Source organism: Camelina sativa, chromosome 12 (assembly GCF_000633955.1).
Source record: "Camelina sativa cultivar DH55 chromosome 12, Cs, whole genome shotgun sequence".
Taxonomy (NCBI): Eukaryota; Viridiplantae; Streptophyta; class Magnoliopsida; order Brassicales; family Brassicaceae; genus Camelina; species Camelina sativa.
In genome coordinates this window covers 11,817,868-11,841,600 of record NC_025696.1, presented here as the reverse complement: position 1 = coordinate 11,841,600, position 23,733 = coordinate 11,817,868, and the positions used below count along the sequence as shown (strand labels likewise).

The 23,733-nt window shown below is 34.5% G+C and overlaps 6 protein-coding genes across 8 annotated transcripts in view; 5 read left to right on the top strand and 1 right to left on the bottom strand.

Moving 5' to 3' along the window:
• Window positions 106-5,565, top strand: LOC104731362 (homeobox-leucine zipper protein MERISTEM L1-like). Of its 3 annotated transcripts, none has more exons than XM_010450707.2 (11): window positions 106-380; window positions 1,736-2,095; window positions 2,190-2,307; window positions 2,521-3,177; window positions 3,270-3,371; window positions 3,486-3,686; window positions 3,773-3,947; window positions 4,063-4,334; window positions 4,416-4,511; window positions 4,605-5,067; window positions 5,151-5,312. In XM_010450707.2, exons 2-10 carry the CDS (start codon window positions 1,863-1,865, stop codon window positions 5,052-5,054), a joined length of 2,304 nt encoding a protein of 767 aa, XP_010449009.1. In that variant the 5' UTR covers window positions 106-380; window positions 1,736-1,862; the 3' UTR covers window positions 5,055-5,067; window positions 5,151-5,312. The 3 variants fall into 3 exon arrangements, with proteins under 3 accessions (XP_010449009.1, XP_010449010.1, XP_019089735.1); XM_010450708.2 differs by lacking the exon at window positions 106-380 and adding an exon at window positions 955-1,099; XM_019234190.1 differs by lacking the exon at window positions 106-380 and having other exon boundaries at window positions 1,863-2,095; window positions 5,151-5,565.
• On the top strand, window positions 6,062-8,769 carry LOC104731360 (beta-glucosidase 47). Its single transcript, XM_010450704.2, has 12 exons — window positions 6,062-6,281; window positions 6,368-6,434; window positions 6,575-6,633; window positions 6,738-6,813; window positions 6,903-6,977; window positions 7,046-7,133; window positions 7,237-7,489; window positions 7,560-7,675; window positions 7,762-8,017; window positions 8,104-8,206; window positions 8,277-8,370; window positions 8,447-8,769. The coding sequence occupies exons 1-12, from the start codon at window positions 6,087-6,089 to the stop codon at window positions 8,634-8,636; spliced, it is 1,572 nt and encodes a 523-aa protein (XP_010449006.1). The 5' UTR covers window positions 6,062-6,086; the 3' UTR covers window positions 8,637-8,769.
• LOC104731361 (RNA pseudouridine synthase 6, chloroplastic-like) lies at window positions 8,325-11,197 on the bottom strand. The gene is made up of 10 exons (XM_010450706.1): window positions 10,931-11,197; window positions 10,710-10,841; window positions 10,370-10,624; window positions 10,193-10,274; window positions 9,823-9,938; window positions 9,670-9,724; window positions 9,456-9,567; window positions 9,192-9,361; window positions 8,764-9,098; window positions 8,325-8,639 (listed from the first exon to the last, which is right to left on the bottom strand). Exons 1-9 carry the CDS (start codon window positions 11,173-11,175, stop codon window positions 8,817-8,819), a joined length of 1,449 nt encoding a protein of 482 aa, XP_010449008.1. The 5' UTR covers window positions 11,176-11,197; the 3' UTR covers window positions 8,325-8,639; window positions 8,764-8,816.
• LOC104731359 lies at window positions 12,886-13,566 on the top strand. The gene has a single exon (XM_010450703.2). It carries the CDS (start codon window positions 13,054-13,056, stop codon window positions 13,405-13,407), a length of 354 nt encoding a protein of 117 aa, XP_010449005.1. The 5' UTR covers window positions 12,886-13,053; the 3' UTR covers window positions 13,408-13,566.
• LOC104731358 (tobamovirus multiplication protein 1) lies at window positions 17,897-20,752 on the top strand. Its single transcript, XM_010450702.2, has 11 exons — window positions 17,897-18,356; window positions 18,698-18,788; window positions 18,880-18,932; window positions 19,039-19,131; window positions 19,217-19,288; window positions 19,444-19,516; window positions 19,637-19,682; window positions 19,763-19,826; window positions 19,992-20,045; window positions 20,147-20,224; window positions 20,309-20,752. The coding sequence occupies exons 1-11, from the start codon at window positions 18,195-18,197 to the stop codon at window positions 20,399-20,401; spliced, it is 879 nt and encodes a 292-aa protein (XP_010449004.1). The 5' UTR covers window positions 17,897-18,194; the 3' UTR covers window positions 20,402-20,752.
• The window catches only part of LOC104731356 (GPN-loop GTPase 1-like), a gene marked incomplete in the record, with an annotated part of 3,142 nt that continues 1,590 nt past the window's right edge, over window positions 22,182-23,733 (top strand). Inside the window, 5 exon segments of the mRNA XM_010450700.1 lie at window positions 22,182-22,286; window positions 22,703-22,766; window positions 22,863-22,983; window positions 23,104-23,330; window positions 23,445-23,713. Coding sequence (XP_010449002.1) covers window positions 22,737-22,766; window positions 22,863-22,983; window positions 23,104-23,330; window positions 23,445-23,713 — 647 coding nt within the window.

The following is a 23,733-nucleotide window of genomic DNA, read 5'->3' as shown; positions in this document are numbered from 1 at the left end:
ATTGCATTTTTTTTTTCTCTCTAGAAGAAAAAATATATTAGTAGTATGAATTTTTCTCTCACTAAAAGCATTAATGGACCTTTCGATAATCATAAATGCAATGCACCCTCTCTATGCATTTCGCAATAACTCCTTCTCCTTCTGCCACATCCTCTCCTCACCACCTCTTTCTCTTCTTCCCTTTCTCCTAAGTTCCTCAATTCAATTCACCAAATTCTCCTTTTCTTTTGCTTCTTTTTCTTCTGAATAGTGATCATACTATCTTTCTATAAACCCTTTTAGCTTTCTCAATAATTCTCCGCATCCATCTTCTGCCCTCCGGATCTCCCCTAGAAAGAGAACCAGAAGAATTGGAGCTAGGGTTTCATTGTGTGTCCAAAGTAAGATCTCTCTCTCTCTCTCTCTCTTATATACATACATGTGTAACTTCTCTTTGTTTCTTTGAGGAATGGGATCTATATTGCATGTTTTGTTCATAGTAGCCGGATCCGTTTTATATTTTTCTTCTTTTCATGATACATCTGCATTTTTAATTATCTTCAAGTTGTTTTTAAGTTAATAAATTTTTTCTTTTTGTCACGATCTAAAAATAAGCGTTACCAAAAAATTAAACCTCTTTGGAGTTAGAAGTGTAAATGGGGGTTTCAGTTTGACGAAATTTTCCTTCGTAGTTGTGTGAAAGAAGGCCATTGACTTATGTCAACTCTTTAATTAACTCTATATATAATCTACACATTTTTTAATTAATTAGTTTTTGTTTTTCTTTCCTCTCTATCTATATAAGTTTTAGTGAAAACGATATTTTTTTCATTACACTAAGACCAAGGTCAATTTTACCGCGTGAAAAAAGAAAACCTTAACTTTTAACTTAAAGATAAAACGTTTTTTCTTGGAATATCTCTATCTCACTGGCTTTTTATGTAGAAGAGAGAGGAAATATCATTAAATTCGATCTAAAACTTCAAGAAACCAAACCAACACTTCAAAAACCAAAAGCAAGAGATCTGTCTACTAGGCTTTCAATTTTTTTTTTTTTGTTTCATCAACTCGAGCTTGGCTTACCCAAATACTAATATCGATTTGGGATTCACTCTAAAAAGTAAGTAAAACCAAATGAATTTTTGTATTTTATGTTAGCTAATAGAGAATTAGGGTTTCCTATAGATCGACAATCTCGTCATCCGTTTCTTCTTTTGTCTACCTCTGCGTTTTCTTGTGGATCCGATGATGTGCTCAGTCTTGTGACTTTCAAGATTGATTCTATCGCTATTGTTTATAGATATTGCTTAAATTTAGTCTTTTAATTACTTCAATTTCTCTCTAATTTTTCTTCTATATTATTGAACATTATGCTTAATTAAATATTCATCCTAATATTCGTGTCACATTTCTTAATTGAATTTCCCGATAACTTGTATTTTTTATGCAACGAGGTTATGTCACGTAGTGGGTGCATTTATATTCATACCCTTTTTGATAAGATGAATACATATGCTAATACAAGCGTATAGGTATAAATAACCATCAGAAATAGAGAAAAAGACCAATCTTTTGCTTTTCGGTTACTTATGAAATGTGAAAAAGACCGTATAAATATATCTATTAAAGGCAAGTATAGTTTCATAATATACAGAAGATTACTTTCCATAAGCCAAGATTATCTTCCGTTTCTACATTGATCTTTCCTCTTTTCATATATATAAACGTGACCATTTTGATCTTTGATTTTGGACAGTGGGAGATACTTGGACTAGAAAGATCGAGATGAATCAACGAAAATGATTTAGATAATCATCTTGAAGATTTGAAGGAAGAACCAAGAGCTTCAAAACCTTCAAAATCAATAGGCATCCATTATCATCATGTATCATCCAAACATGTTCGAGTCTCATCATCATATGTTCGAGATGACCCCGAAAAACTCCGAAAACGATTTGGGTATTACTGGAAGCCAAGAAGATTTCGAGACTAAGTCCGGTGCAGAAGTTACCATGGAGAATCCTCTAGAAGAAGAGCTTCAAGATCCTAATCAGCGTCCCAACAAAAAGAAGCGTTACCACCGTCACACGCAGCGCCAGATTCAAGAGCTTGAGTCGTAAGAAAAAAAATCCCACTTGAGAATATTGTTAATTAATGTTTTTTGGGATTTAGGGTTTATGTTTGTTTGTATGTTTGGTTCTATCTTATAGGTTCTTCAAGGAATGTCCTCATCCAGACGATAAGCAAAGAAAAGAGCTGAGTCGTGAGCTAAGTTTAGAACCACTTCAAGTCAAGTTTTGGTTCCAAAACAAACGCACCCAAATGAAGGTATATATAAGGCTAGTGTTGATTATTAACTCATTATGTTCATTAGATTTATTAGATAATTATTTATGAAGCCTTTAAAACACATTTATAGTTTGCTAATTTTATTGTGTAGCTCCAAGACTTAGGAAGTTTTTTTTTTTATATATCCCCATTTGATATGTTATAATCTATTGATGAAACCAAACATAAAGAAGAAAATGTGAATTTTCATAGGCACAACATGAGAGGCACGAGAACCAGATTCTGAAGTCAGAAAATGACAAGCTCCGAGCAGAGAACAATAGGTACAAGGATGCTCTGAGCAACGCAACCTGTCCAAACTGTGGCGGTCCTGCGGCTATAGGAGAAATGTCATTCGATGAACAGCATTTAAGGATCGAAAACGCGCGTCTACGCGAAGAGATCGATAGAATCTCAGCCATAGCTGCTAAATACGTAGGGAAGCCACTAATGGCTAACTCCTCGCCTTTCCCTCAGCTCACTTCTTCACACCATATTCCCTCACGCTCGCTTGATCTTGAAGTTGGGAACTTTGGCAATAATAGCAACAGCCAGGCTGGTTTTGTAGGGGAAATGTATGGAACAAGCGACATTTTGAGGTCGGTTTCTATCCCATCTGAGGCTGATAAGCCTATGATTGTCGAGTTAGCTGTTGCTGCCATGGAGGAGCTTGTGAGAATGGCTCAAACTGGTGATCCATTGTGGGTTTCGAACGAAAATTCGGTTGAGATTCTGAATGAAGAAGAGTATTTTAGAACGTTCCCTAGAGGAATTGGACCTAAACCTATGGGTTTGAGATCAGAAGCTTCAAGAGAGTCCACGGTTGTTATCATGAATCATATTAATCTCATTGAGATTCTAATGGATGTGGTATTAATCTGTTTCCTTACCTCTGATCTCTTAAAACTTTAATAAATGTTCTAACTTCTAATTGATACTTTTGATCTTCTTTCTCTGTATAGAATCAATGGTCTAGTGTGTTCTGTGGGATTGTATCGAGAGCATTGACTCTAGAAGTTCTCTCAACCGGCGTTGCAGGGAACTACAATGGAGCACTACAAGTGGTATGAGACTTTGAAACCTATTTAACTGGTTACTTGCTTTACAAGCTATTATTCCAAACCATATAGTAATCTATTTCTCATGTGTCTGATCTTTGTTTTTTGGTTATGTAAAAGATGACAGCAGAGTTCCAAGTCCCATCACCACTGGTCCCAACACGTGAGAACTACTTTGTGAGGTACTGTAAACAGCACAGTGATGGGATTTGGGCAGTTGTTGATGTCTCATTGGATAGCCTAAGACCAAGTCCTATCACTAGAAGCAGAAGAAGACCCTCTGGTTGTCTGATTCAAGAATTGCAGAATGGTTATTCCAAGGTAAACTTATAAGGTCTAAATTAATACTTCATGAAGTATATAAGGTGTAGAGTTTGAGTTGTTTTTTTTTTTAATTGTTGTTGAAGGTGACATGGGTAGAGCATACTGAGGTGGATGATAGATCGGTCCACAACATGTATAAACCGTTGGTTAATACCGGTTTAGCATTCGGTGCGAAACGTTGGGTGGCTACACTTGACCGTCAATGCGAGCGGCTCGCTAGTTCGATGGCTAGCAACATTCCAGCCGGTGATCTTTCCGGTAAGTAATCAGATTGCTCTGGGGACCATATTGATCAATTTTTAAATTATGCGCTTAATCTGCAAAAATATTATTTACTTATTTAGTTCCTGCAATTTTGTGATAATTACGAAAGTGATAACGAGTGCTGAGGGGAGGAAGAGCATGCTGAAACTAGCTGAGAGGATGGTGATGAGCTTCTGTAGCGGAGTCGGCGCGTCGACTGCACACGCCTGGACTACATTGTCAACCACAGGCTCCGACGACGTCAGGGTCATGACCCGTAAGAGCATGGATGATCCAGGAAGACCACCGGGCATTGTTCTGAGCGCTGCTACTTCTTTCTGGATCCCTGTTGCACCCAAACGAGTGTTTGATTTCCTCAGAGATGAAAACTCAAGAAGCGAGGTAAACATCAAATCAAAATATTTTTATTCAACTTAGGGTTTAAATGATGTTTATTTTAGGGTTTTGTGTTCAACTTTGCAGTGGGATATACTTTCCAATGGAGGCTTGGTTCAAGAAATGGCTCATATTGCAAATGGTCGTGATCCTGGGAACTCTGTCTCCTTGCTCCGAGTCAATGTTAGTAATGTTCTATAAGTCTCTTTAACAAATAGTTTGCTTGTTCATAAAGTTACTGAGATTTTGTTTTGTGAAAAAAAAAAAAAAAAACAGAGTGGGAACTCAGGAACGAGCAACATGTTGATCTTACAAGAAAGCTGTACGGACGCATCAGGATCGTATGTGATATATGCACCAGTCGACATAATGGCTATGAACGTTGTCCTAAGTGGTGGTGATCCGGATTATGTGGCTTTGTTACCATCAGGATTTGCTATTTTGCCTGATGGCTCTGCTAGAGTTGGAGGAGGAAGTGCTAGTACCGGTGCTGGAGGATCCGGAGCTGAAGGAGGAGGAGGAGGAGGAGGAGAAGGGAATAATCTTGAAGTGGTTACTACTACTACTGGGAACAATGGTGGTTCACTGCTCACAGTTGCGTTTCAGATACTTGTTGACTCTGTTCCAACCGCTAAACTCTCTCTCGGCTCAGTTGCTACAGTCAATAGTCTGATCAAATGCACCGTCGAGCGGATTAAAGCCGCTTTGGCCTGCGAAGGCGCCTGATCGATGTTTTCAGGTACGCAATATTTCTCTATATTTTCATCTTTATACGGATAATAATCACATCTTCTTGATATGTTTTGGTTTGTGTTTATGCAGAGTACTATGGGAGTTATAAAGTGAGGTTTAGGAGTTTTATGGTAATGTTTGTGTTATTTTGTTTTTTTGGGGTTTTATAGTTCTTTTGAGATTCTCCAAAGGAAGTCAAGAACGCACCTTTCTGCGTTTAATCTCATTTCCGCGTTTGTTTGCGGACGGGCCAAAAAAAACAAGAGGCTTGAGAAAGAAAAGGTAAAGAGGTTCGGGTATTGACTTCTGCTGGAACCAAAAAGAAAAAAGCGGTTTGTTGTGTTTGGGGCGGTTTAGCGTTTTCTCTGTTTATCATTCACTAGCGAACATTTTAGCGTTTTGAGACTACTGTCAAAGTGTGTGCTACTGCTACTACTACTACTTTATTAAACCACTCTTGTGGTACTTGTCATTATATATTATCGATGAAACTGTGTTTACTAGATTTTTCTTTTATCAAATGTGAGATTCTCTTCTACCTTTTTCATATCTCTTTCAATCTCTTTCAATACCCACCAAAAAGAATCAAATTCAACAGAAAGAAACAACTGTTTTTTTCATTATATCGAAGAAAACAATGGTTGCGAATGATATATATATATACTACTAATCAATAAGCAACCTTTGTCCCGTTCTAATAATTTACAAAGTATCGTTGTCGGTTCTTGCAATCATAAGTCATTTTCTTTCGAAGCGACCCATTCACACCCATCAACGAAATCAATTCCATCAACACTAAATATTTTTATTGGTCCTTCAAATCTTTTATTCTATATTGTATTCTTCTTCCCCGTCAAAAATTTCAATTCTTCAAATCATTAGTAATCTGGTTAGGTGAAATATCATTGTCGACCTAAAAGGTGAACAGTGAACAAAGCCACTCATTTTTCCCCTTCTGTCTATATAACTTCTAATCTTGAACACACAAAAAAAAAAATATATATATCTATAGTTTCTGAAATAATAATGGAGACCAAGTCATCAACGTACCTTTCTCAGTTTCCACTTGGGCTACTATGCTTCAACATGATAACTTTGGTCTCATCATCATCTTCATCAATATGGTTTGAAGATCATATCTTATTGAAAGAGATTAACGCAGAAGAAAGCTTCGTGTTCCCAAAAAACTTCCTCTTTGGCACTGCTTCTTCTGCTTACCAGGTTCTTAGAATACCTCTAGTGCTCAGTATAAAATCCCCGGAAGGGTTTTAACATTATTTTTGTGTGCTTCTATGGTATATATTCAGTATGAAGGAGCTTACTTAACCGACGGCAAAAACCTAAGCAATTGGGACGTTTTCACAAGCATCCCTGGTTAGAACTCATGAAAACACTTTTGTGTATTGTGATATTAAGCTTTTTCGAAAGCAGAAGTTAAACACTTTAATGGATTCCTTTCATTTCTTGTTGCACAAGTCACCACATGAAACCTTTCTTGATATATCTTTCTATAGGAAAAATCGCGGATGGAAGCCAGGGGAAAGTCGCTGTTGACCATTATCACCGATACCCGGTACATAACTGTAAATCTATACATGTATCTTTTCCGATGCACATCTCTAAAAAGAAGTCTTTAGAAAGAAAGAAATTAATATTGTGATTTCTACACTTTAACAGGAAGATTTGGATCTGATGGAAGATCTTGGAGTTAATAGCTATCGACTATCTTTATCATGGGCTCGGATTCTTCCAAGTAAGATTCTTCTTTATTTTTATTTTTAATATTTTCAATCTCTCTATATAATATATGAAGTCTTTATCAAAACGTTTTCGTGTGTCCAGAGGGAAGATTTGGAGATGTGAACATGGGTGGTATTGATCATTACAACAGAATGATCAATGCTATTCTCAAAAGAGGTAAACACTAATTCATAGATTTTCTTGAAACAAAATCAAGAAACCAAACTTAGCACAATCATTGTCAGGGATGGAGCCATTTGTCACGTTAACACATTACGACATTCCTCAAGAACTCGTAGTTAGATACGGAAGTTGGCTAGATCCCCAAATCCGGTACGCATTCACACATTAACGTGTAGATACGTAACACACTAACACATATGTTACGTGTAGATACGTAACCTAATACACTGAAAACTAAATAATTGTTCTTCAGGGAAGATTTCGAACATTACGCAGAGATTTGCTTCCGACACTTCGGGGATAGAGTTAAATTTTGGACTACGTTCAACGAACCAAACGTTCAAGTTATTTTGGGTTACCGGACAGGAACTTACCCGCCTTCACGTTGTTCCAAGACTTTTGGAAATTGCACACATGGCGACTCTGACATAGAGCCAGTTGTAGCAGCTCACAACATTATCCGTTCACATCTAGCCGCCGTCAGCTTATATCGGACGAAATTTCAGGTACATCAAAATAACAACCGTACGAACTAGATATTTCAGAACAGTTTAACACAAGAATGGTTTCTTTTAGGAACAACAAAGAGGGAAGATAGGTATTGTTATGAACACGATCTGGTTTGAACCAGTTAGTGATTCTTTAGCAGATAAATTAGCTACTGAGAGAGCTCAGGCTTTCTTCGTGACTTGGTACGTTGGAATAGTTCTAAAAATCTAGTTCCTATCTTAACAAAATAGTTGAATATTCAAGTTTTGAATCGAATGAAAAAATGCAGGTTCTTGGATCCGGTTGTGTTTGGAAGATATCCAAAAGAAATGCAAGAAATACTCAACGAAGATCTTCCTGAATTCACAAAGGATGATCTTAAAAGCTCTAGTAATAAATTAGACTTCATTGGGATTAATCAGTATACAAGCAGATATGCAAAAGATTGTCTGCATTCCACATGTGAACCAGGCAAAGGAGGTTCGAGGGCTGAAGGTTACGTTAATGCAAACGCTCTTAAAGACGGTTTACATTTAGGAGAACCGGTAATATAGACAAACCAATCGAAAGTAAAAACTGTTTTTTCAGAAACATTATTTTGAGTTCTTTGTTATTGGTAATGATGATGCAGACTGGAGTAAATTGGTTCTCTACTTATCCTCAAGGAATGGAGGAGATGTTGATGTATGCAACAGAGCGGTACAAAGACATTCCATTGTATGTAACTGAAAACGGTAAGTCATGTGGCCCAGACTAGTCTCAGCGGTTTTTGAGGAAAGTTTCATCATCTCATCACATTTGCAGGTTTTGGTGAGAACAATACCGGAGTATTGTTAAACGATTACCGGAGAGTGAAGTTCATGAGTAACTACTTAGATGCAGTCAAAAGAGCTATGAGGTAATAATGCTCCAAGTTCAAACATAACTCAAATATGTCTTAATTCTATAACACTAAAGCTGATGGTGAAAAATAGGAAAGGGGCAGATGTAAGAGGATACTTTGCCTGGTCTTTACTTGACAACTTCGAGTGGATATCTGGTTATACCATACGGTTCGGAATGTACCACGTCGACTTCATAACTCAAGAGAGAACCCCGAGACTATCAGCTTTTTGGTACAAGAACTTCATTTTCTATCACAGAGCTCAATCCAAATATGATTGATGCCTGAAACAAAAGGAAGACGCAAATTTATATCTTTCTTACTTGATTCTTCAGTAAAGTAGGAGAGTAATGTAATAGTAAGTTGTTTTATAAAAAAACCAGTTTCAATAAACAAGCGTATCTTCACCTCTCATTTACCGCGGCAAGGTTAGATAAGTCCTCAACATCAGGACGTGTGTTTCACCTCCACCATGGAGTTCCAGCTTCATAGAAGTGCTCACCATCATCATCGTCCCATGAGATTTGGCAAGCTTGAAGACCGATTCCTACCTTCGGTTCTTTCCCATGCCTATCAATCCATTCAGCAACAGCGGTTTCCTTATCATTCTCCTCCATTGTGTGATGTTTCTTCGCTTTCCCATAAGGGTTGATCTCAGGATTCATCACTTCTGCTATAGCTGCTGGCATGTACATAGAGTCACCAACCAACGGTGCCCCATAAGCTGCAAGCTGAGCCCGGATCTGAAAATTTCATTCAACATAGCAATTGAATGATCCCAACATATTCAGATGAGTGTCATGTTTTACTAAGGAGATAAGTGTCAACTAACTCACCTGATGAGTTTTGCCTGTCAAAAGGTTTATTGTACACTCATAAGCAAATTCTTTTGATGTCCATCCACAGTCTTCAATATTGTGTTTCTTCTCAGTGCCTGCATTGGGCCAAGGAATCTTCTTACATTCTAAAACCTCAAGTTGACACAAGTGCCAGCCTTTAATCGAATCTGCATTTCAGGCAAAATTCATATCGTTAGGAAGATCCACAATCATATATTCAAATTATGTTTTGACATTTATAAATATAGTTTAGTAGTTTACCTTCTGAGACGAGTCTTGGAGCCATATTTTTTGGGCGCATATAATGTGAGATGATTCCAGTGGGGAGAGGTGCCGCCGCAAGAGCACGGTATAGTTTCTTCACTTCTTTGTTCTTGAAGAGAAGACAAAAGGCCAAACATATTAAACCAACTAAAAATCACCCCCACAACTTGTTCTTGATTACAGTCAAACAACATTGTAAAAGCAAACTCACTCTTATTTTCGTGTGGAAGACCGAGCAGTACTCTTTCGTTCTAGCAAAGACAACACTGTAGTAGAGAAAGAAGATAAGCAATGTGACCTGATCAGTTAAAGATGTTAAATTACAAACTTCAAAGCATGAAAAAAGTTTTTGACAGGACAGTACCAGCCTTCTGTGCAGTTATCAATCTGATGCGTTGTTTTCAGTGGTTCTGGTAAATCCAATGCACGTGAGGCAAATGTGGCACAGCTCTCTTCGATATTATCTGTCGTGCCCCCAACCTGATAAAATCCCAAAATGGGTACACTAAGTTCAGCACTTAAACAGTTTAAACCCCAATCAGAAGTTTCTCTCTAAGCATTCCGGAGAAATGGAACACACTATAACATTTTGATAGAAAGTTACAGTCCTATGAGGTATAAAACTAGTTCAACAATGATCACAGGATGAGGTACCATTTTGCAAGATCTCTAATACAACTACGATGGTCAACAAAACAGAGAAGAAAATCAAAATGGATGTTATTATTACATACCGTAGTCCCGGCAGGTTTATCCAAAATGACATAAGAGTCAGTCACAGCAATGATCCGTGACTTCCAATCAATTTCATAGCACCTGATATATAAAATCCATTATGCTAAAGTGATTATCACCAAAGCTGTCAAATTCTAAACAGTAAACATATCATTTACAAGGTGTATTATTATTACCTTGGTGAACGTTTTGGGTGAACGTGAACACGCAAATAAGTTCCAGCTTCAGCATACTGATCAGTATGAGTCACACGAAACGTTTTCTGAGCTTCTCTAACAGTTTTGCCTTTAATAGAAGATCTCTTCTTTAGTACAGAAGGAGATGTTACTTCTTCAAACAGTTTAATCTGTTCAGGTGTCGCAGTTGGTGGAGGTTTAGGGCATACAAGAGCGTAATGTACAGCTCCAAATCGAATAAGATCTGCCACAAATCTTCATAGAATATAACTTTTATATACACTCCAATCCAGCTCTAAACATACACGAGTTCTTAGACCACAAAAGAGTTAGTACTTACAAAGGAGGAAGATCCAATTGCTTAGAGATAAACTCAGCTACATGAACGTCGTCTTCTAAAACAACCATATGCTCAATTCTTGGTGGGAAATTATATGGAGGACATGGCATCAATCGATTGTATTCAGGGTATCTGAAACAAACACACAAAGCAATCGAATTTGAGAGTAAAGTATCGAAATTTGAAGAAATAGAGTAAAAAGAATCGAACTTTAAGCATACCCAGAAGTGGAAGAAGAAGAGAGTATGGTTTGATTTTGAGAATCGGTTTGAAGCAAGGACAAGCATGTGAATCTCCGTGAAGAAGAAGTGAAGCGTGGAGAGTGTTTTTTGTAGAGATTTTCATTGGAACCGAACAGAGGAGGAGAGATTTTCATTATGTTTATACGGGTGGAAGCTAAGGTGCGAAGGAGAGATACCGGCGCAGTGAGGTTCCGGTAACCGCCTGTTAACGCCGGCGAAGCCATGGTTGATGATGATGATGCTGTGGGTAATGTTGTGACCTATATGAATCGTTATCGTTATAGCGCCAATTTACGATTTGGGCCTTAATGAAATTTGTTATGGGCCGGGTTAGAATTGGTTCGGTGATTAATTTGGTTGGTTTGGTGGTTTATTCCGGTTGTTGCTTTGGTTAATAATATTCAAGATAACCCCTGGAGATTATTAACTCTCACAACAAACTGAATTATCAGTCGAACTCAAAAACCATTAAAACAAAAAATTTACATGAATTATCCTGATGTTGATGACGTCAGATTTACTTTCGATCATTTTGTTTTTTTTTACGCAGCACTAGTTCCGATTTGTCTTCAGGCTTCAGGCGGCGTCTACGAGTTTTGACTTGTCGAGACCGAGAACAAATAAAACAAGAGTGTATGAACCATAGTTTGCAGGTCCTCCCCTTGTCTATTGTCTCGTAAAACCCTTACAAATGTTTTTCAATAACGTTTATATCCCAGAAAAGTGGAAATTACAACTTTAATCCCTCCCAATTAGGGATGTTAAAAGGGTTTTAAGTCATGTCCAGTGATGTAGTACTTGTCTCTATTTAATTAATATCGAACCATAAATTTGCAAAGACTCTATACATTCGGAATGTACAAAGCTGCTTGATCTAACCTTAAACAAGAGATGATTTTTATAACAATCTTAACTTAAGCAAAGCAAAAAAAATGAAAAAAAAAAAAAACTCAACAAATAAACCAAGAAAGGAATAGAAAAGAGAATCTCAGGGTTAATGTAATTGATTAGGAGTGAGATATGAGATGAAATATGAAATATCAAACACCTTAAAAAGTTTGAATTAAAAAAAAAAAAAAAAAAAAAAAAAAAAAAACAAATATGTTAATTGTTTCTAACGTCTTTGATATGGTTAATTGACTGTTGACTATAAATGCCTTTAGGAAACATTATAAGAAGATANAATTGAAATTATTATGTTCCCTGACTTTAGGGTAAAAGGAGAAACATGCTAATTTAAGTGAAAAATTAAAATTAATCCACGGCATGATAGTAGGAAAAGTAATTGAATTAAACAATCATGATTTAAAATGTTAAAGAAAAGGTCAGATTTGTGTATAATGGCTTTTCTCAAAACAAGTTGGGGTGTTAGAACATTTAATTTAAAATAGTTTTCTAAATTTTTTATATCAAATTTTATCCATAAAAAAACAAACTTATACATTTTTTTTTTTTTTGAAAAAATAATATTACCTCTATTATTGTATATCTACTCATATTCCTATATTTCACATTTTAAAACTTGTTAAATGTGAGGTTTTCAATTTCTATGGATATTTTAGGTAAAAATGACCATTTTCAAGAAAAGGTGCATATGGACAATTTTTTTTTAGTGATCCTTTATTTCTAATTTTCCCTAGTTTTATGTAATTTTTATCAACCGAATCATATTTTGTCATTTCTCCAACAACCTTCTATTTATATAGAGAGCATCATTGTGTTGTTCCTTTTGCAACAACATCTCTATCAGCTTAAAATCCTCAAATCTTCCAAATTTTGTTTTTTGTAATAGTAAAATACGTAAATATGTCTAAAAATTCCAAAATATGTGACACTCCAGAATAATAAAATCGTAGTTTAAGAAGCGTACGTACATTGTATTAGAAAATTACGTACGTCGTATAGGATCGATCCATTGTATTTGAAAAAAAAAACGTTGGATTAGCTGAATTATGAAAATAAATCATCTAAATAGATAAAGAAAGGGATGATGACCAACACCAACCAAAGCCATCATATAAAAAAGGAGACATACATTTTTCTATTACTTTAGCTTCATAATACACCGCAGAAGCTGCTCACAAAACTCTCTCTAGCTATCAATGGCTGCTCCAATCGCCATAGGTACACGAGGAACTATAGGATCGCTTGTGCGTAAAGAAATTGACTACTTCAAAAACTCCAATACATGTAAAGAAACTCAGTTCGATCCACGGAGGGGGATTTCCAAAGAAAACACCAAAAAATCTCATCAAAGAAGAGATCTCTCATCATCACGGCTGAGTTCTTGGTTCTCTAAAGCCAACTGGAGAAAGAAGAAGCGGCAGAGTCGTGGTGGCAGTGGCAAGTTTCTGCCGAGTATGTGTTCGGTTGTGGAGGTTTCCGGTGAGAATCGAGTTCCGGGTTTCAACTATAAGATCTTGAAGAGTGATCATGACAAGAGTTTGCGTGTGTAGAGGAGTAAATTATTTATTGTGGATTTACGGTAAAGAGATCTTTATAAACTCTTTTTAAAAAAAATATATATTCAAATTTAAATTATGTGTGAATTTGTTACATTTTACAATGCCGATGAGCATATATTCGAACTTTTTTTTTTAGTATATATATTCGAACTTTTGAAATGAGAAAAAAGAAAGAAAAAAAAGTTATGTTTGATGCTAAAGTTGGTTCGGTTCCAGCCCGGTCTATATACAAACATATAGATTCGGTTATATTCCCGGTTCAAACGCAAATCCTCTCGGTATATCGTTGAAATGTACGTATGAATCCTATGTGGCAAAATTCAAACGCCTTTTAACTTCGGGGAAAATGTCGAAAATCCTTAAGTTAGTCGATGACGATTCATATAATCTTGTTCGATCCGTGTCATACATTTACCAATATCCTTATATTGCCAAAAAAAAAAAAATTACCAATATCCTTACTATTGAACTATTTGAACTCATTGTTTCTAGGGAAATTGTGGGGCTAATGTAATTTAACTTTCTATATTTGGTAGCCAGTTTTAGTTCAGAAGATTTATTTGAGCTCATTACAGTTTCAACTTTTGAAACACCTTGAAAAGTTACAACTTCATTTTATTGCAAACTATATCAAAAGACATAAACTAGCTGATGTAAGATTATAAATCTACAATGAATTTACTTCTCGGTCGTAAGGGCATCTCCACTGGTGTTTGGTTGAGGGTTGTTTTTAATTAAAAAATTAAAAAATATTAAAAATGCATAATCGAGGAAAAAGAAACTAAAAAAAATTTCTTCTTAAAGTACTTTAAGAACTGACTGAGCAACATTGCTCTTCTTTTCTCTCTTTCTTATTGGTTAAATCTTATTTTATAAATAGAATATTAAATATTTAATTTTTAAAAATTTGAATGAGTTGTTCATGGTTGAAGATGGTCTAATATTGCATTTGTATTCAATAAATTTTGTTGATTTTAACACCAAATGTGGGTTGTATTTTTTGGTCTAAAACTGTGTTTGGACGTTCAGTCAACTTGAGTTTGAGAACACACAACTCAAATTATGGATCACTCTCTAATGAAAGATTTATTAATTTGTCCTTGAATTTGGCTAATGAATTTCTTGAATATGTGGTCTTGAGTTAACGTGTTCAACTGAAGCTTCTGGAGCTCAATACAAGAGAGAAGAACCATTGCTACGATTAAGAGATCTTTTATTGCTGGAAACTTCATAATCTTCACACGTTCATATGTACGACAGAGTTCTCGCTGTCTCTACACAATAAGATAGCCGTAGTTTGCGGTGTGGTGGTCTTGAAAACAATCTATTGGCATGGCTGTCTTTGGGATGCGAAAGATTTGTCTTGTTCTAAGGAATTGTGAGGTGGAAAATGATGCAGCCACATCCCACATGCACGGTCAAAATCAAAATCATTGAATCTTTGTTTATTATATACACCTATACTTTATTAGAATTCTGTGTAATATAATACTCCCTCCGTTTCAAAATATAGGATGTTTTAGAGAAGTTTGTTGTTTTATAATATAGGATGTTTTCAAATTTCAATGCAACTTTTAGATTAGTTTAGTAGTTTATATTATGCAGTATTGTTTCTGATTAGTTGAACTTATTAAAAATAAAGTCTTCTTAATCTGCGTGATTTACTTAAAACATCCTATATTTTGAAATGGAGGGAGTACGTTCTTTCATTAGCCTCTTTAATTAATTCGTTTTTGTTCGTTTCCTTTGTTGTAATGATTATCGAATACAGTATTCAGCATTTATTTTATGAACATCATATAGCCTTCTACGTGCACACGTTTTCTTTGTCTACATAATTCTTGATATATCAAGTATGATCATCAACACGTCTCAAAGACTCAAACACGGTCAAGCCGCCTACCGAATTCACCTTTGTTATATAAAACAATATTTTATGGCATGTGTTACACGATTTGAAAATATAAAGATATATAGATTATTGACATATGGTAAAACCCTGAAAAGTTAAGTTAAAAAAACAGACAAACCTACCAAAAAGCTGGTGCCAATGAGTTCGAGATAGCCTTCTAGAGCTTAAATGGCTCTCTGGTTCAAACATTTGTTTAAAACCCCTCAACATAACTCTTTCACATTATTTTTTTTCTTATCTTTCAGCTTGCAAAATGCAAAAGAGAAGAAGACTTGGTGTTGACGACCAAACAATATTCTTTCTGTTTTAATTTTAATTTTATTGGTTTTACGTCCATTCGTGTGGTTGTTTAAAGACTTAAAATGTCAAAAGTCTGTAAATACATGCACAATTAATCACGTTTTGATATATCTCCAAAATTCCAAATCATATATATACTTCTACATATATACTAATTGTTACTAGGTTAGACCCGCGCAATGCCACGAGATGTTATTCTTTACATTTTGAAATACATTTAATATTCAAAGTATGATTTTAAATTTTTTGGAATTATATTAATCATGAATATTATGATTTACACAATACTAAGATATAAAAATGAACCGAAAAACCTACAATGGTTTGTAACTCCGTAGTATTCGTTATTACAATCATTTACTCGTATAATTGGCTTAACTCTATATGCTCTGTTTTTTTGTTCTCCTATTATTATTGGAGATATTAGTGTAGTGTTACTTTGTGGTGTATTTTTGGTAGTTTACGAATTTAATAATCTAAGTTTATATAGTTTGTGTTGTTGTTACGTTATATTTGTTTGTTTCCTTTTGTAAATTACCTTTTTTTTTACAACAAGTCCACATATATCAAAGTAAATAGACATATTTTTACTTTAGTTTGGTTTTGTGTTATTATTTAAATATTATACTTATGTTAAACTGTATACAACATTTATAAGAATTATGTTAATTTTCAAAGTTATTTTAAAAGTTATAGATGATTTAGTTTTCTTAAATTAAAACATTTGGTTTTGGATCTTAAACATTGTTTAATTTGTCACTGGTGTTATTATATGTAAATTTTGAGAGGCAATGAACCTTTGTTATCACACGCCAAAATTCAAACACTGCAATCATCACTGTGAAAATGAATCACATAGTAAATGCATAATCAATAAGATAGACATATGAGAATTTTTGTTTGATAATATGTAACTAATTTATTCTAGTTTATGTATGCTTCAGAAAGAGAGTTTATCCTCCAATCACGCTTGAGAGATTACTCTAGTTTAGTTCATATCCGTTATATGTCTAAGTTTTCTCACAAAAACAAAAAAAAAACTGACATGTTGCGCTCACAAAACTCGAGAAATGATTTTTTTATTTGTCCTAAGTTTTTAATAGTATTTCTATTTACATACCACTGTCTTTTTTTTTTAAATGACACCCAAAATTTAATTCTTTTATTTTTATAACTTAATTGAATCACTTACTTACATTTCCATAAAATTTTAAGAACTTTTGATTCATATGATGAGATAATATAAAATTCATATTATAATAATTTGCATAAGTTAATCTTAATTATTATACAAGAATTTTATATACTCAAATAAAAAAAAAAAATTTTACCGATAAATATTATAGATTTTGTATATATAAATTACAATAAAATTATTTATTAACTATTTATTCTGCACATAGTGCGGATTGTTATTTATAATAAAATAAACTGCCAAAATGATGTTAGATTACAAATAATACGTAACTAAGATGTTTACAAAACCTCGTGTCCCTTAATCGTCACCTTCCTCAGTTGCATACATAGGTTAATTAGGGTTCTTTTACTGTTTTTCTTGGACACTATTATAATTGGGCTGAACCCATAACGGAAATAAGTAGGAATGATGTGGAATGGCGAAAGATTATTATTGGATAAAAATATTGAGCTGTATTAATCCTTATAATTTGATTGGCTAACTGTTTTAACTGATGTGTCAACTTCTTTTTCAACTAAAAAGTTGAGGTGTCATAACACATTCAATTTTTATTGTATTGATTTGTTACTTTGTATGAGAAATACCATAAATTACAATTAAGTTAAATCTAAAATATGTCTATAATACATTTATATGGAAATACATAATTAGTTTATGTATCATTCTATGATGAGAAATTAAATTAGAGAAATATTTAAAAATATGAAAGTAATGGATATCATTCTTTTATTCTTTCTCATTTACATCCCTGATATTGGATAAAATTTGGTTTAACTTGGTATAAAATGTGAATATCTTAGTACCATATTGTTAATAACAGTAGAAAACATGTTTACCTAATTTTAATAGCAACAAAACATGGATATAAAAATTCAACAAATCTGAATCCAAAAATGATAAAACTTTTTCTTATTATTTGGAGATATATATAATTTTATATCATCATCATTTACTTCTTCTTTTCAACGTTTTTTTTTTTACTTTTTACTTCGTCAAAAAAAAAAAAAAAAACTTTTTGGGGCGACACGAAATGATGTAAATGATATATTCAGAGGACGTGTGAGGGAACAAGCCAGAAGCAACAAAAAGCAGAGTCTTTACTGTATCGAAAAGATCGCATCATTCTCAACCGTTAGATCTTCCTCTTCCTCTTCATCTCTCTCTCTCTCTGCCATCTGACCTGACCTGTGGTGGAGTTGCAGATATTCAAATAACTCATCCCCATCTCTTTGTTCACCTCTCTCGGATTCTGAAGAGCTGAGAGAGATTAGGGTTTCAAACCGTACCTGGGGGTTCGATTCGGCGGATTTTGGATTCTTCTCTCCTGGGGAAGTCTAATCGGAATAATAGCTGATATCGAGGAGGAGAATGACGGATTCGGGTCTGTTGATGATGCCGGCGGAGATGGCTGGAATTTTAACGACGGCGTTTACGAGCTGGTGGGATGATGTTAACGAGTCAACTCAGTGGCAAGATGGGATCTTTTTCGCTCTCTGTGGTGCTTATGCTCTTGTTTCCGCCGTTGCTCTTGTATGTGTTTCCTCTTAATCACTGGTTTAATTTTGGGAGCGAATTAGTTTTTTTTTAAAGGGTTAATTTTGAGGTTATAGATCAATTCCTTTGCGTGTTTGACCTATCTTTCCTTTTCTGTTAACAATCTGATTCTTTGGAAATGGCGAACCTTTGTTGTTGAAACATCGTTTTCTATCTAAAGTCACGGAACTTGAAGTACTCATTGTGTAGTTGGATGATTTGTTCTATACTTTATTTCTGGGTTTTGGTTTAGTTGGCTGTGTTTTTTCACCTGTTAGGTTTTGCGATGTGTTGCAAATTTCTAATAATTTTTTTAAAAATGGGATTATGATTGATAGGTTCAACTGATAAGGATCCAAATGAGAGTGCCTGAATATGGTTGGACTACTCAGAAGGTGTTTCATCTTATGAACTTTGTCGTCAATGGAGGTGATTATCTATTTGATACATTGATTTGTGTTGTTTTTGTCTGCACCTTTTGGATTATGGTTTTGTTTGACTTTCTCTCTGTTGTGTGCAGTTCGTGCGGTTCTATTTGGATTCCACATGCAAGTATTCCTTGTGCATCCCAAGGTGAGAATGTTCTCCCAACTTTACTCTGGTTTAATGTACAGTATGTTTGTTTTAAAATCGATGGAGTGCATCTTTTAAGTTTGCTGATTGCTGTGAGGTAATGCAGGCTCTTTGCTGGGTACTATTGGATCTTCCAGGCCTTCTCTTTTTCTCGGCATACACGCTGCTTGTGCTGTTTTGGGCAGAGATATATCACCAGGTACCTAAAAAGAAAATCTTGATGTGTGTCGACTCTTTTTTGAAGTATCCAGCTGAATACATATGTTGTTGCCACTGATGTGCAGGCAAGAAGCTTGCCAACGGATAAGCTGCGGATAACCTATATTTCAGTCAATGTGGCTGTATATTTGGCTCAGGTTCATGTCTGATTCTTATTATTGTTTCATTTCTTTTCATAATTATAGGTTGTAGTTACTTAAGAATCTGTGTGACCTTAGTCACCTCTGTAGACATTTCCGGTGAGTCAAAAGATGTAAGAATAAGTTTGACATGTAACTGATGTCTCTATCAGATTGGTATCTGGGCATACATCTGGGTAAATGATAACAGCACTGTGGAGTTGGTTGGAAAGATATTTATCGCAGGTAGGTTCTTTGTCTGGTCAAGCAAGTTTTACTGAAACCGTTACTGCTAATCTATATATAATACTCCATCTAAACTATGTATTGACCTTTTTATTGGTTATTTTCTTCTTCTTCTTCTAGTTGTGTCTTTCATTGCCGCATTAGGCTTCTTGCTGTACGGAGGAAGGTATGTGTTTTTGTTATTCCACATGGCTCTCTATCAAAATGTCTACTTCGATGGCTTTAATGTTTTTTTGTATGGTATAGATTGTTTTTCATGCTAAGAAGGTTCCCTATCGAGTCAAAAGGAAGAAGGAAGAAACTCCATGAGGTATTCAAATTTATATATATGTATGCGTATGATTGTGCTTGTGTAATTAGTTATTCGTCTTACTCTAGTTCCATAGAACTTTGAACGCAGACTTTTTCTTAGCCTTCAAATTCATTGCTTATCATTGATTGGCCTTTTTTGTAATTAAAATGGTTTTAATTGCAGGTTGGATCTGTGACAGCCATATGCTTCACCTGTTTCCTCATAAGATGCATTGTGGTAAGCTCTGAGATAGAACCTAAAATAATGAAATCTTTTATCTGTCAGTTATTTTAGGCATGCTGTGATGAGTGTCTTAATGTTTTCCATGTAAACTTTAGGTGGCTGTATCAGCTTTTGACAAGGATTTAACACTTGATGTTCTTGATCATCCAGTTCTGAATTTAATCTACTATATGGTAAGTAAACTACACCTTCATTAATTCTCCATCTTGTAATCTCTATTTTCTGTTTCTTCATTAACTGGACCAAATAAACAACAGGTGGTTGAAGTACTTCCATCGGCACTAGTCCTTTTCATTCTCCGAAAGCTACCTCCAAAGAGAGTATCAGATCAATACCATCCAATCCAGTAGACCTTTATCTGAACGACCACAGGGGCGAGGCTGATGATGTTTAAGAGAGCAAAAGAGAAAATTGGGAAAATATCTAAGGGTGAAGAAAGAAATCGGAGTTGGAATCTGCGTGAGTTTTTGGAATGCACGATCAAAATGATTTTACAGCTTTAGTTGTTAGCCCTTTCCGCCTTGACTTTTGCTTGGTAGTTTTTCTAATTATTATTATGTCTGTTTAAGTTTATATATGCTCTTCTGCTACTTTGGAAAATCTGGTCTCAAGTACAAAGAAGAGGCTCAAAACATTTGTTGAGCATGTTTGATTGTTATGTTCTGTTGGGTGAAAAATAAACAAATGTTATACTTTTGTCAGTTTTGTGTATTATTTTTTGTTTTTGTCAATTATCAATTTAAGCAACCAAAAAGAAAAAAAAAATATAAAATTTAGAACTGGTTTGATGTTTTGATTAGATTACTTGTGTTAGAGCACCACCGTTGAACTTTATTTTATATATACAATTTGAATAATTTTTTATATCTTTAAATTTTAAATCATCTCATCATATAATTTTGACATTCTAAATTTAACCCCTCACTTGAAAATAACATGTAGTAATTGTTGAAAAAAGGTTATGTAAATATATATATTTTATGTAAATCAAAAACATGTGTTCCAAACCCTTACCAAAATTGTTCACAGATTACATAGTCTAAATAAAAACAATCTATGCAAGTTCGACAAGAGTGGCTTTTCCTTTTGATATTTGGATATGAAAAAGTCCCGATCTTTCATTTATAATAAGACACACCTCGAGCTATTCACTCTTTTGGAGGTTTAAATGATTTGGAATATTTGGAGAAGTGCTGCTATGTAGCTCTATCGAATAAAGCAGATGGTTTGGACTAATGAGATTATTTTTCTGTATGGAAAGTAGAATAACAAAAACACCATTTTTTTAAAAAAGTATCACTATTTTTATCTATTTAAAAATATTACAAAAGAGGTATTTGTAAACTTTTTTAAAAATAACATACAATTAAAATATTTATAATTTTATAATTTATAACACATGAAATAAGATGTATACAAGATTTGATAGATTCTTATAACGTTTATAAGATATATAAAAGAACATACAAAAATAGTATTTTTGAACAACTTTTTCTCTAGTGGTATATTTTTTCACGTCTAAGTCTGATTTCAAATCATATCATACAAAATAAAACAAATCTTAAATCTAAATTTCTTTAAAAGCAAAACTCCTTTAATTTAGTCAAATCTGAAACAAAATCGTACAAATTAACAAGTAACATACATTATATCTTGTTGATTGTTTGCAGCAACAGGTCTATATATCATTAACAAATATATATTACCTATTTAATTTATTGAATATATCTAGATTTTTTTTTATTCTGTATATTTTTTACATTGATAAATTTGTTAATATTGTGAAAACATTAGATAATTAGGTAAGATAATTTGGTAATAAAAAAATTATTTGTTAAGATGTATATCAGTTTGTAAGGAAATGATGTTTATATTTATAACATTACAAATAATAATTATAAATTGTGATATTTATTAAAATAGTAAAAGTTTATTATAAATAGAATATTATATCAGCAAATATACTTGGATTTCAACGCCTTTAGTAAAAGAAAATCTTTTACCGCATAAAAAAACGTATTGGGCCTTGGACCTGATTTTTAAAACTGGCCATCGCAATTGACCAAAGCCCAAAGGTCTCTGTTTTCGGACCTGGCTTTTCCAAAGATGGTCTCTCTCTCTCCCATTAATATGTGTGATTTTTACAGTGAGAGAGAGAGAGAACACAGCACAAATCAAAAGCCCTAAACTCTGTTGTTGTTCCTAGAGACGACGACGACGACGACTGAGGCAGAGGTCTTTTCTCTCTCTCTCGTTCTCGTCTTCGTCTTCCTCTTGATTCTCTCGTTTTTTAATTCCTGGAGTTTCGTTGGTTTCTTAACCTGTAAAAAAGACGGATATTTTCGTATAAAGTTTGTAGGCTACGATCTCTGTATAATCGAATCAACTCTAGTTCCAATTTGTATCTGCTCTTTGCGTTTTCTGGAATACTTTGAGCAGGAAACTTGAAATTTTATAATGAATAGACTAAAATCGTAACTTAGAAACTTGAAAAATTGTGGTCTTTTCGGGGTTTGCTAGGTTTGTGAAAATTGCTTCTGTCCGTGACTCACCACCTATTGCTTCTCTAGCTTTTGAGTTTGCTGTGGTATAAAGAATTTATAAAGAAGAATATTGGGATGATGAAACTGAAAATGGTGTTTTTTGGGCAGTTGAGATCATACAAGAACAAGCATTTTGCAACTCATGGATCCCATGGAGTCTTCTAGTGAACAGGTGATTACTTCATCTCTGTCACTCTAATGTCACTTGTACTGATTTAGAGAACCTGTGAAACTGAAGTTGTTTAATGGGTGTTTATTAATTTGAAAGGACACTGTTGAAGAGAATCAGAAGCTGGTTGACTCATTGGACAAGCTTCGTGTTAGTGCGGGGAGTTCATCCTCTAATTTCAAGAAGAAGCCTGTCATTATCATTGTTGTTGGAATGGCAGGTATATTATATTGATTAATGCAATGGTCTTGAAAAAATTCACTATGTTGGTTTCTGAGTTTCTTGTTAAGGGACTTCAAAACAGTTTTTGATAGGAGGTTTTTGTTGGTTATGTGCTCAGGTAGTGGAAAAACAAGCTTCCTTCATCGTTTGGTCTGCCATACCTTTGATTCAAAGAGCCGTGGCTATGTGGTGAACCTTGATCCTGCTGTTATGTGTCTACCATTTGGTGCCAACATCGATATTAGAGACACTGTCAAGTACAAGGAAGTTATGAAGCAGTACAATTTGGGGCCTAATGGTGGGATTCTCACTTCACTCAACTTGTTTGCTACAAAATTCGACGAGGTAAAAAAGGCCTCCAGAATTAGAGTCCAAATTATGATTCCAGTCTCACTTGATGGTGGTTCTCTCGGTTTTCCTTCTCTTGATTGCTCTGTCTTTGTTTGCTACTTGTTTTAGGTCGTCTCTGTGATTGAGAAACGTGCAGACCAGCTTGATTATGTCCTTGTTGATACTCCTGGTCAGATTGAAATCTTTACATGGTCTGCTTCTGGGGCTATTATCACTGAAGCTTTCGCTGTTGTCACCTATGTTGTTGATACTCCACGTTCCACAAGCCCAATGACTTTTATGAGTAACATGCTCTATGCTTGTAGCATTCTCTACAAGACTCGGTTGCCTCTCATCTTGGCTTTCAACAAAACCGATGTTGCAGATCACAAGTTTGCGTTAGAGGTGATCTTTCTTT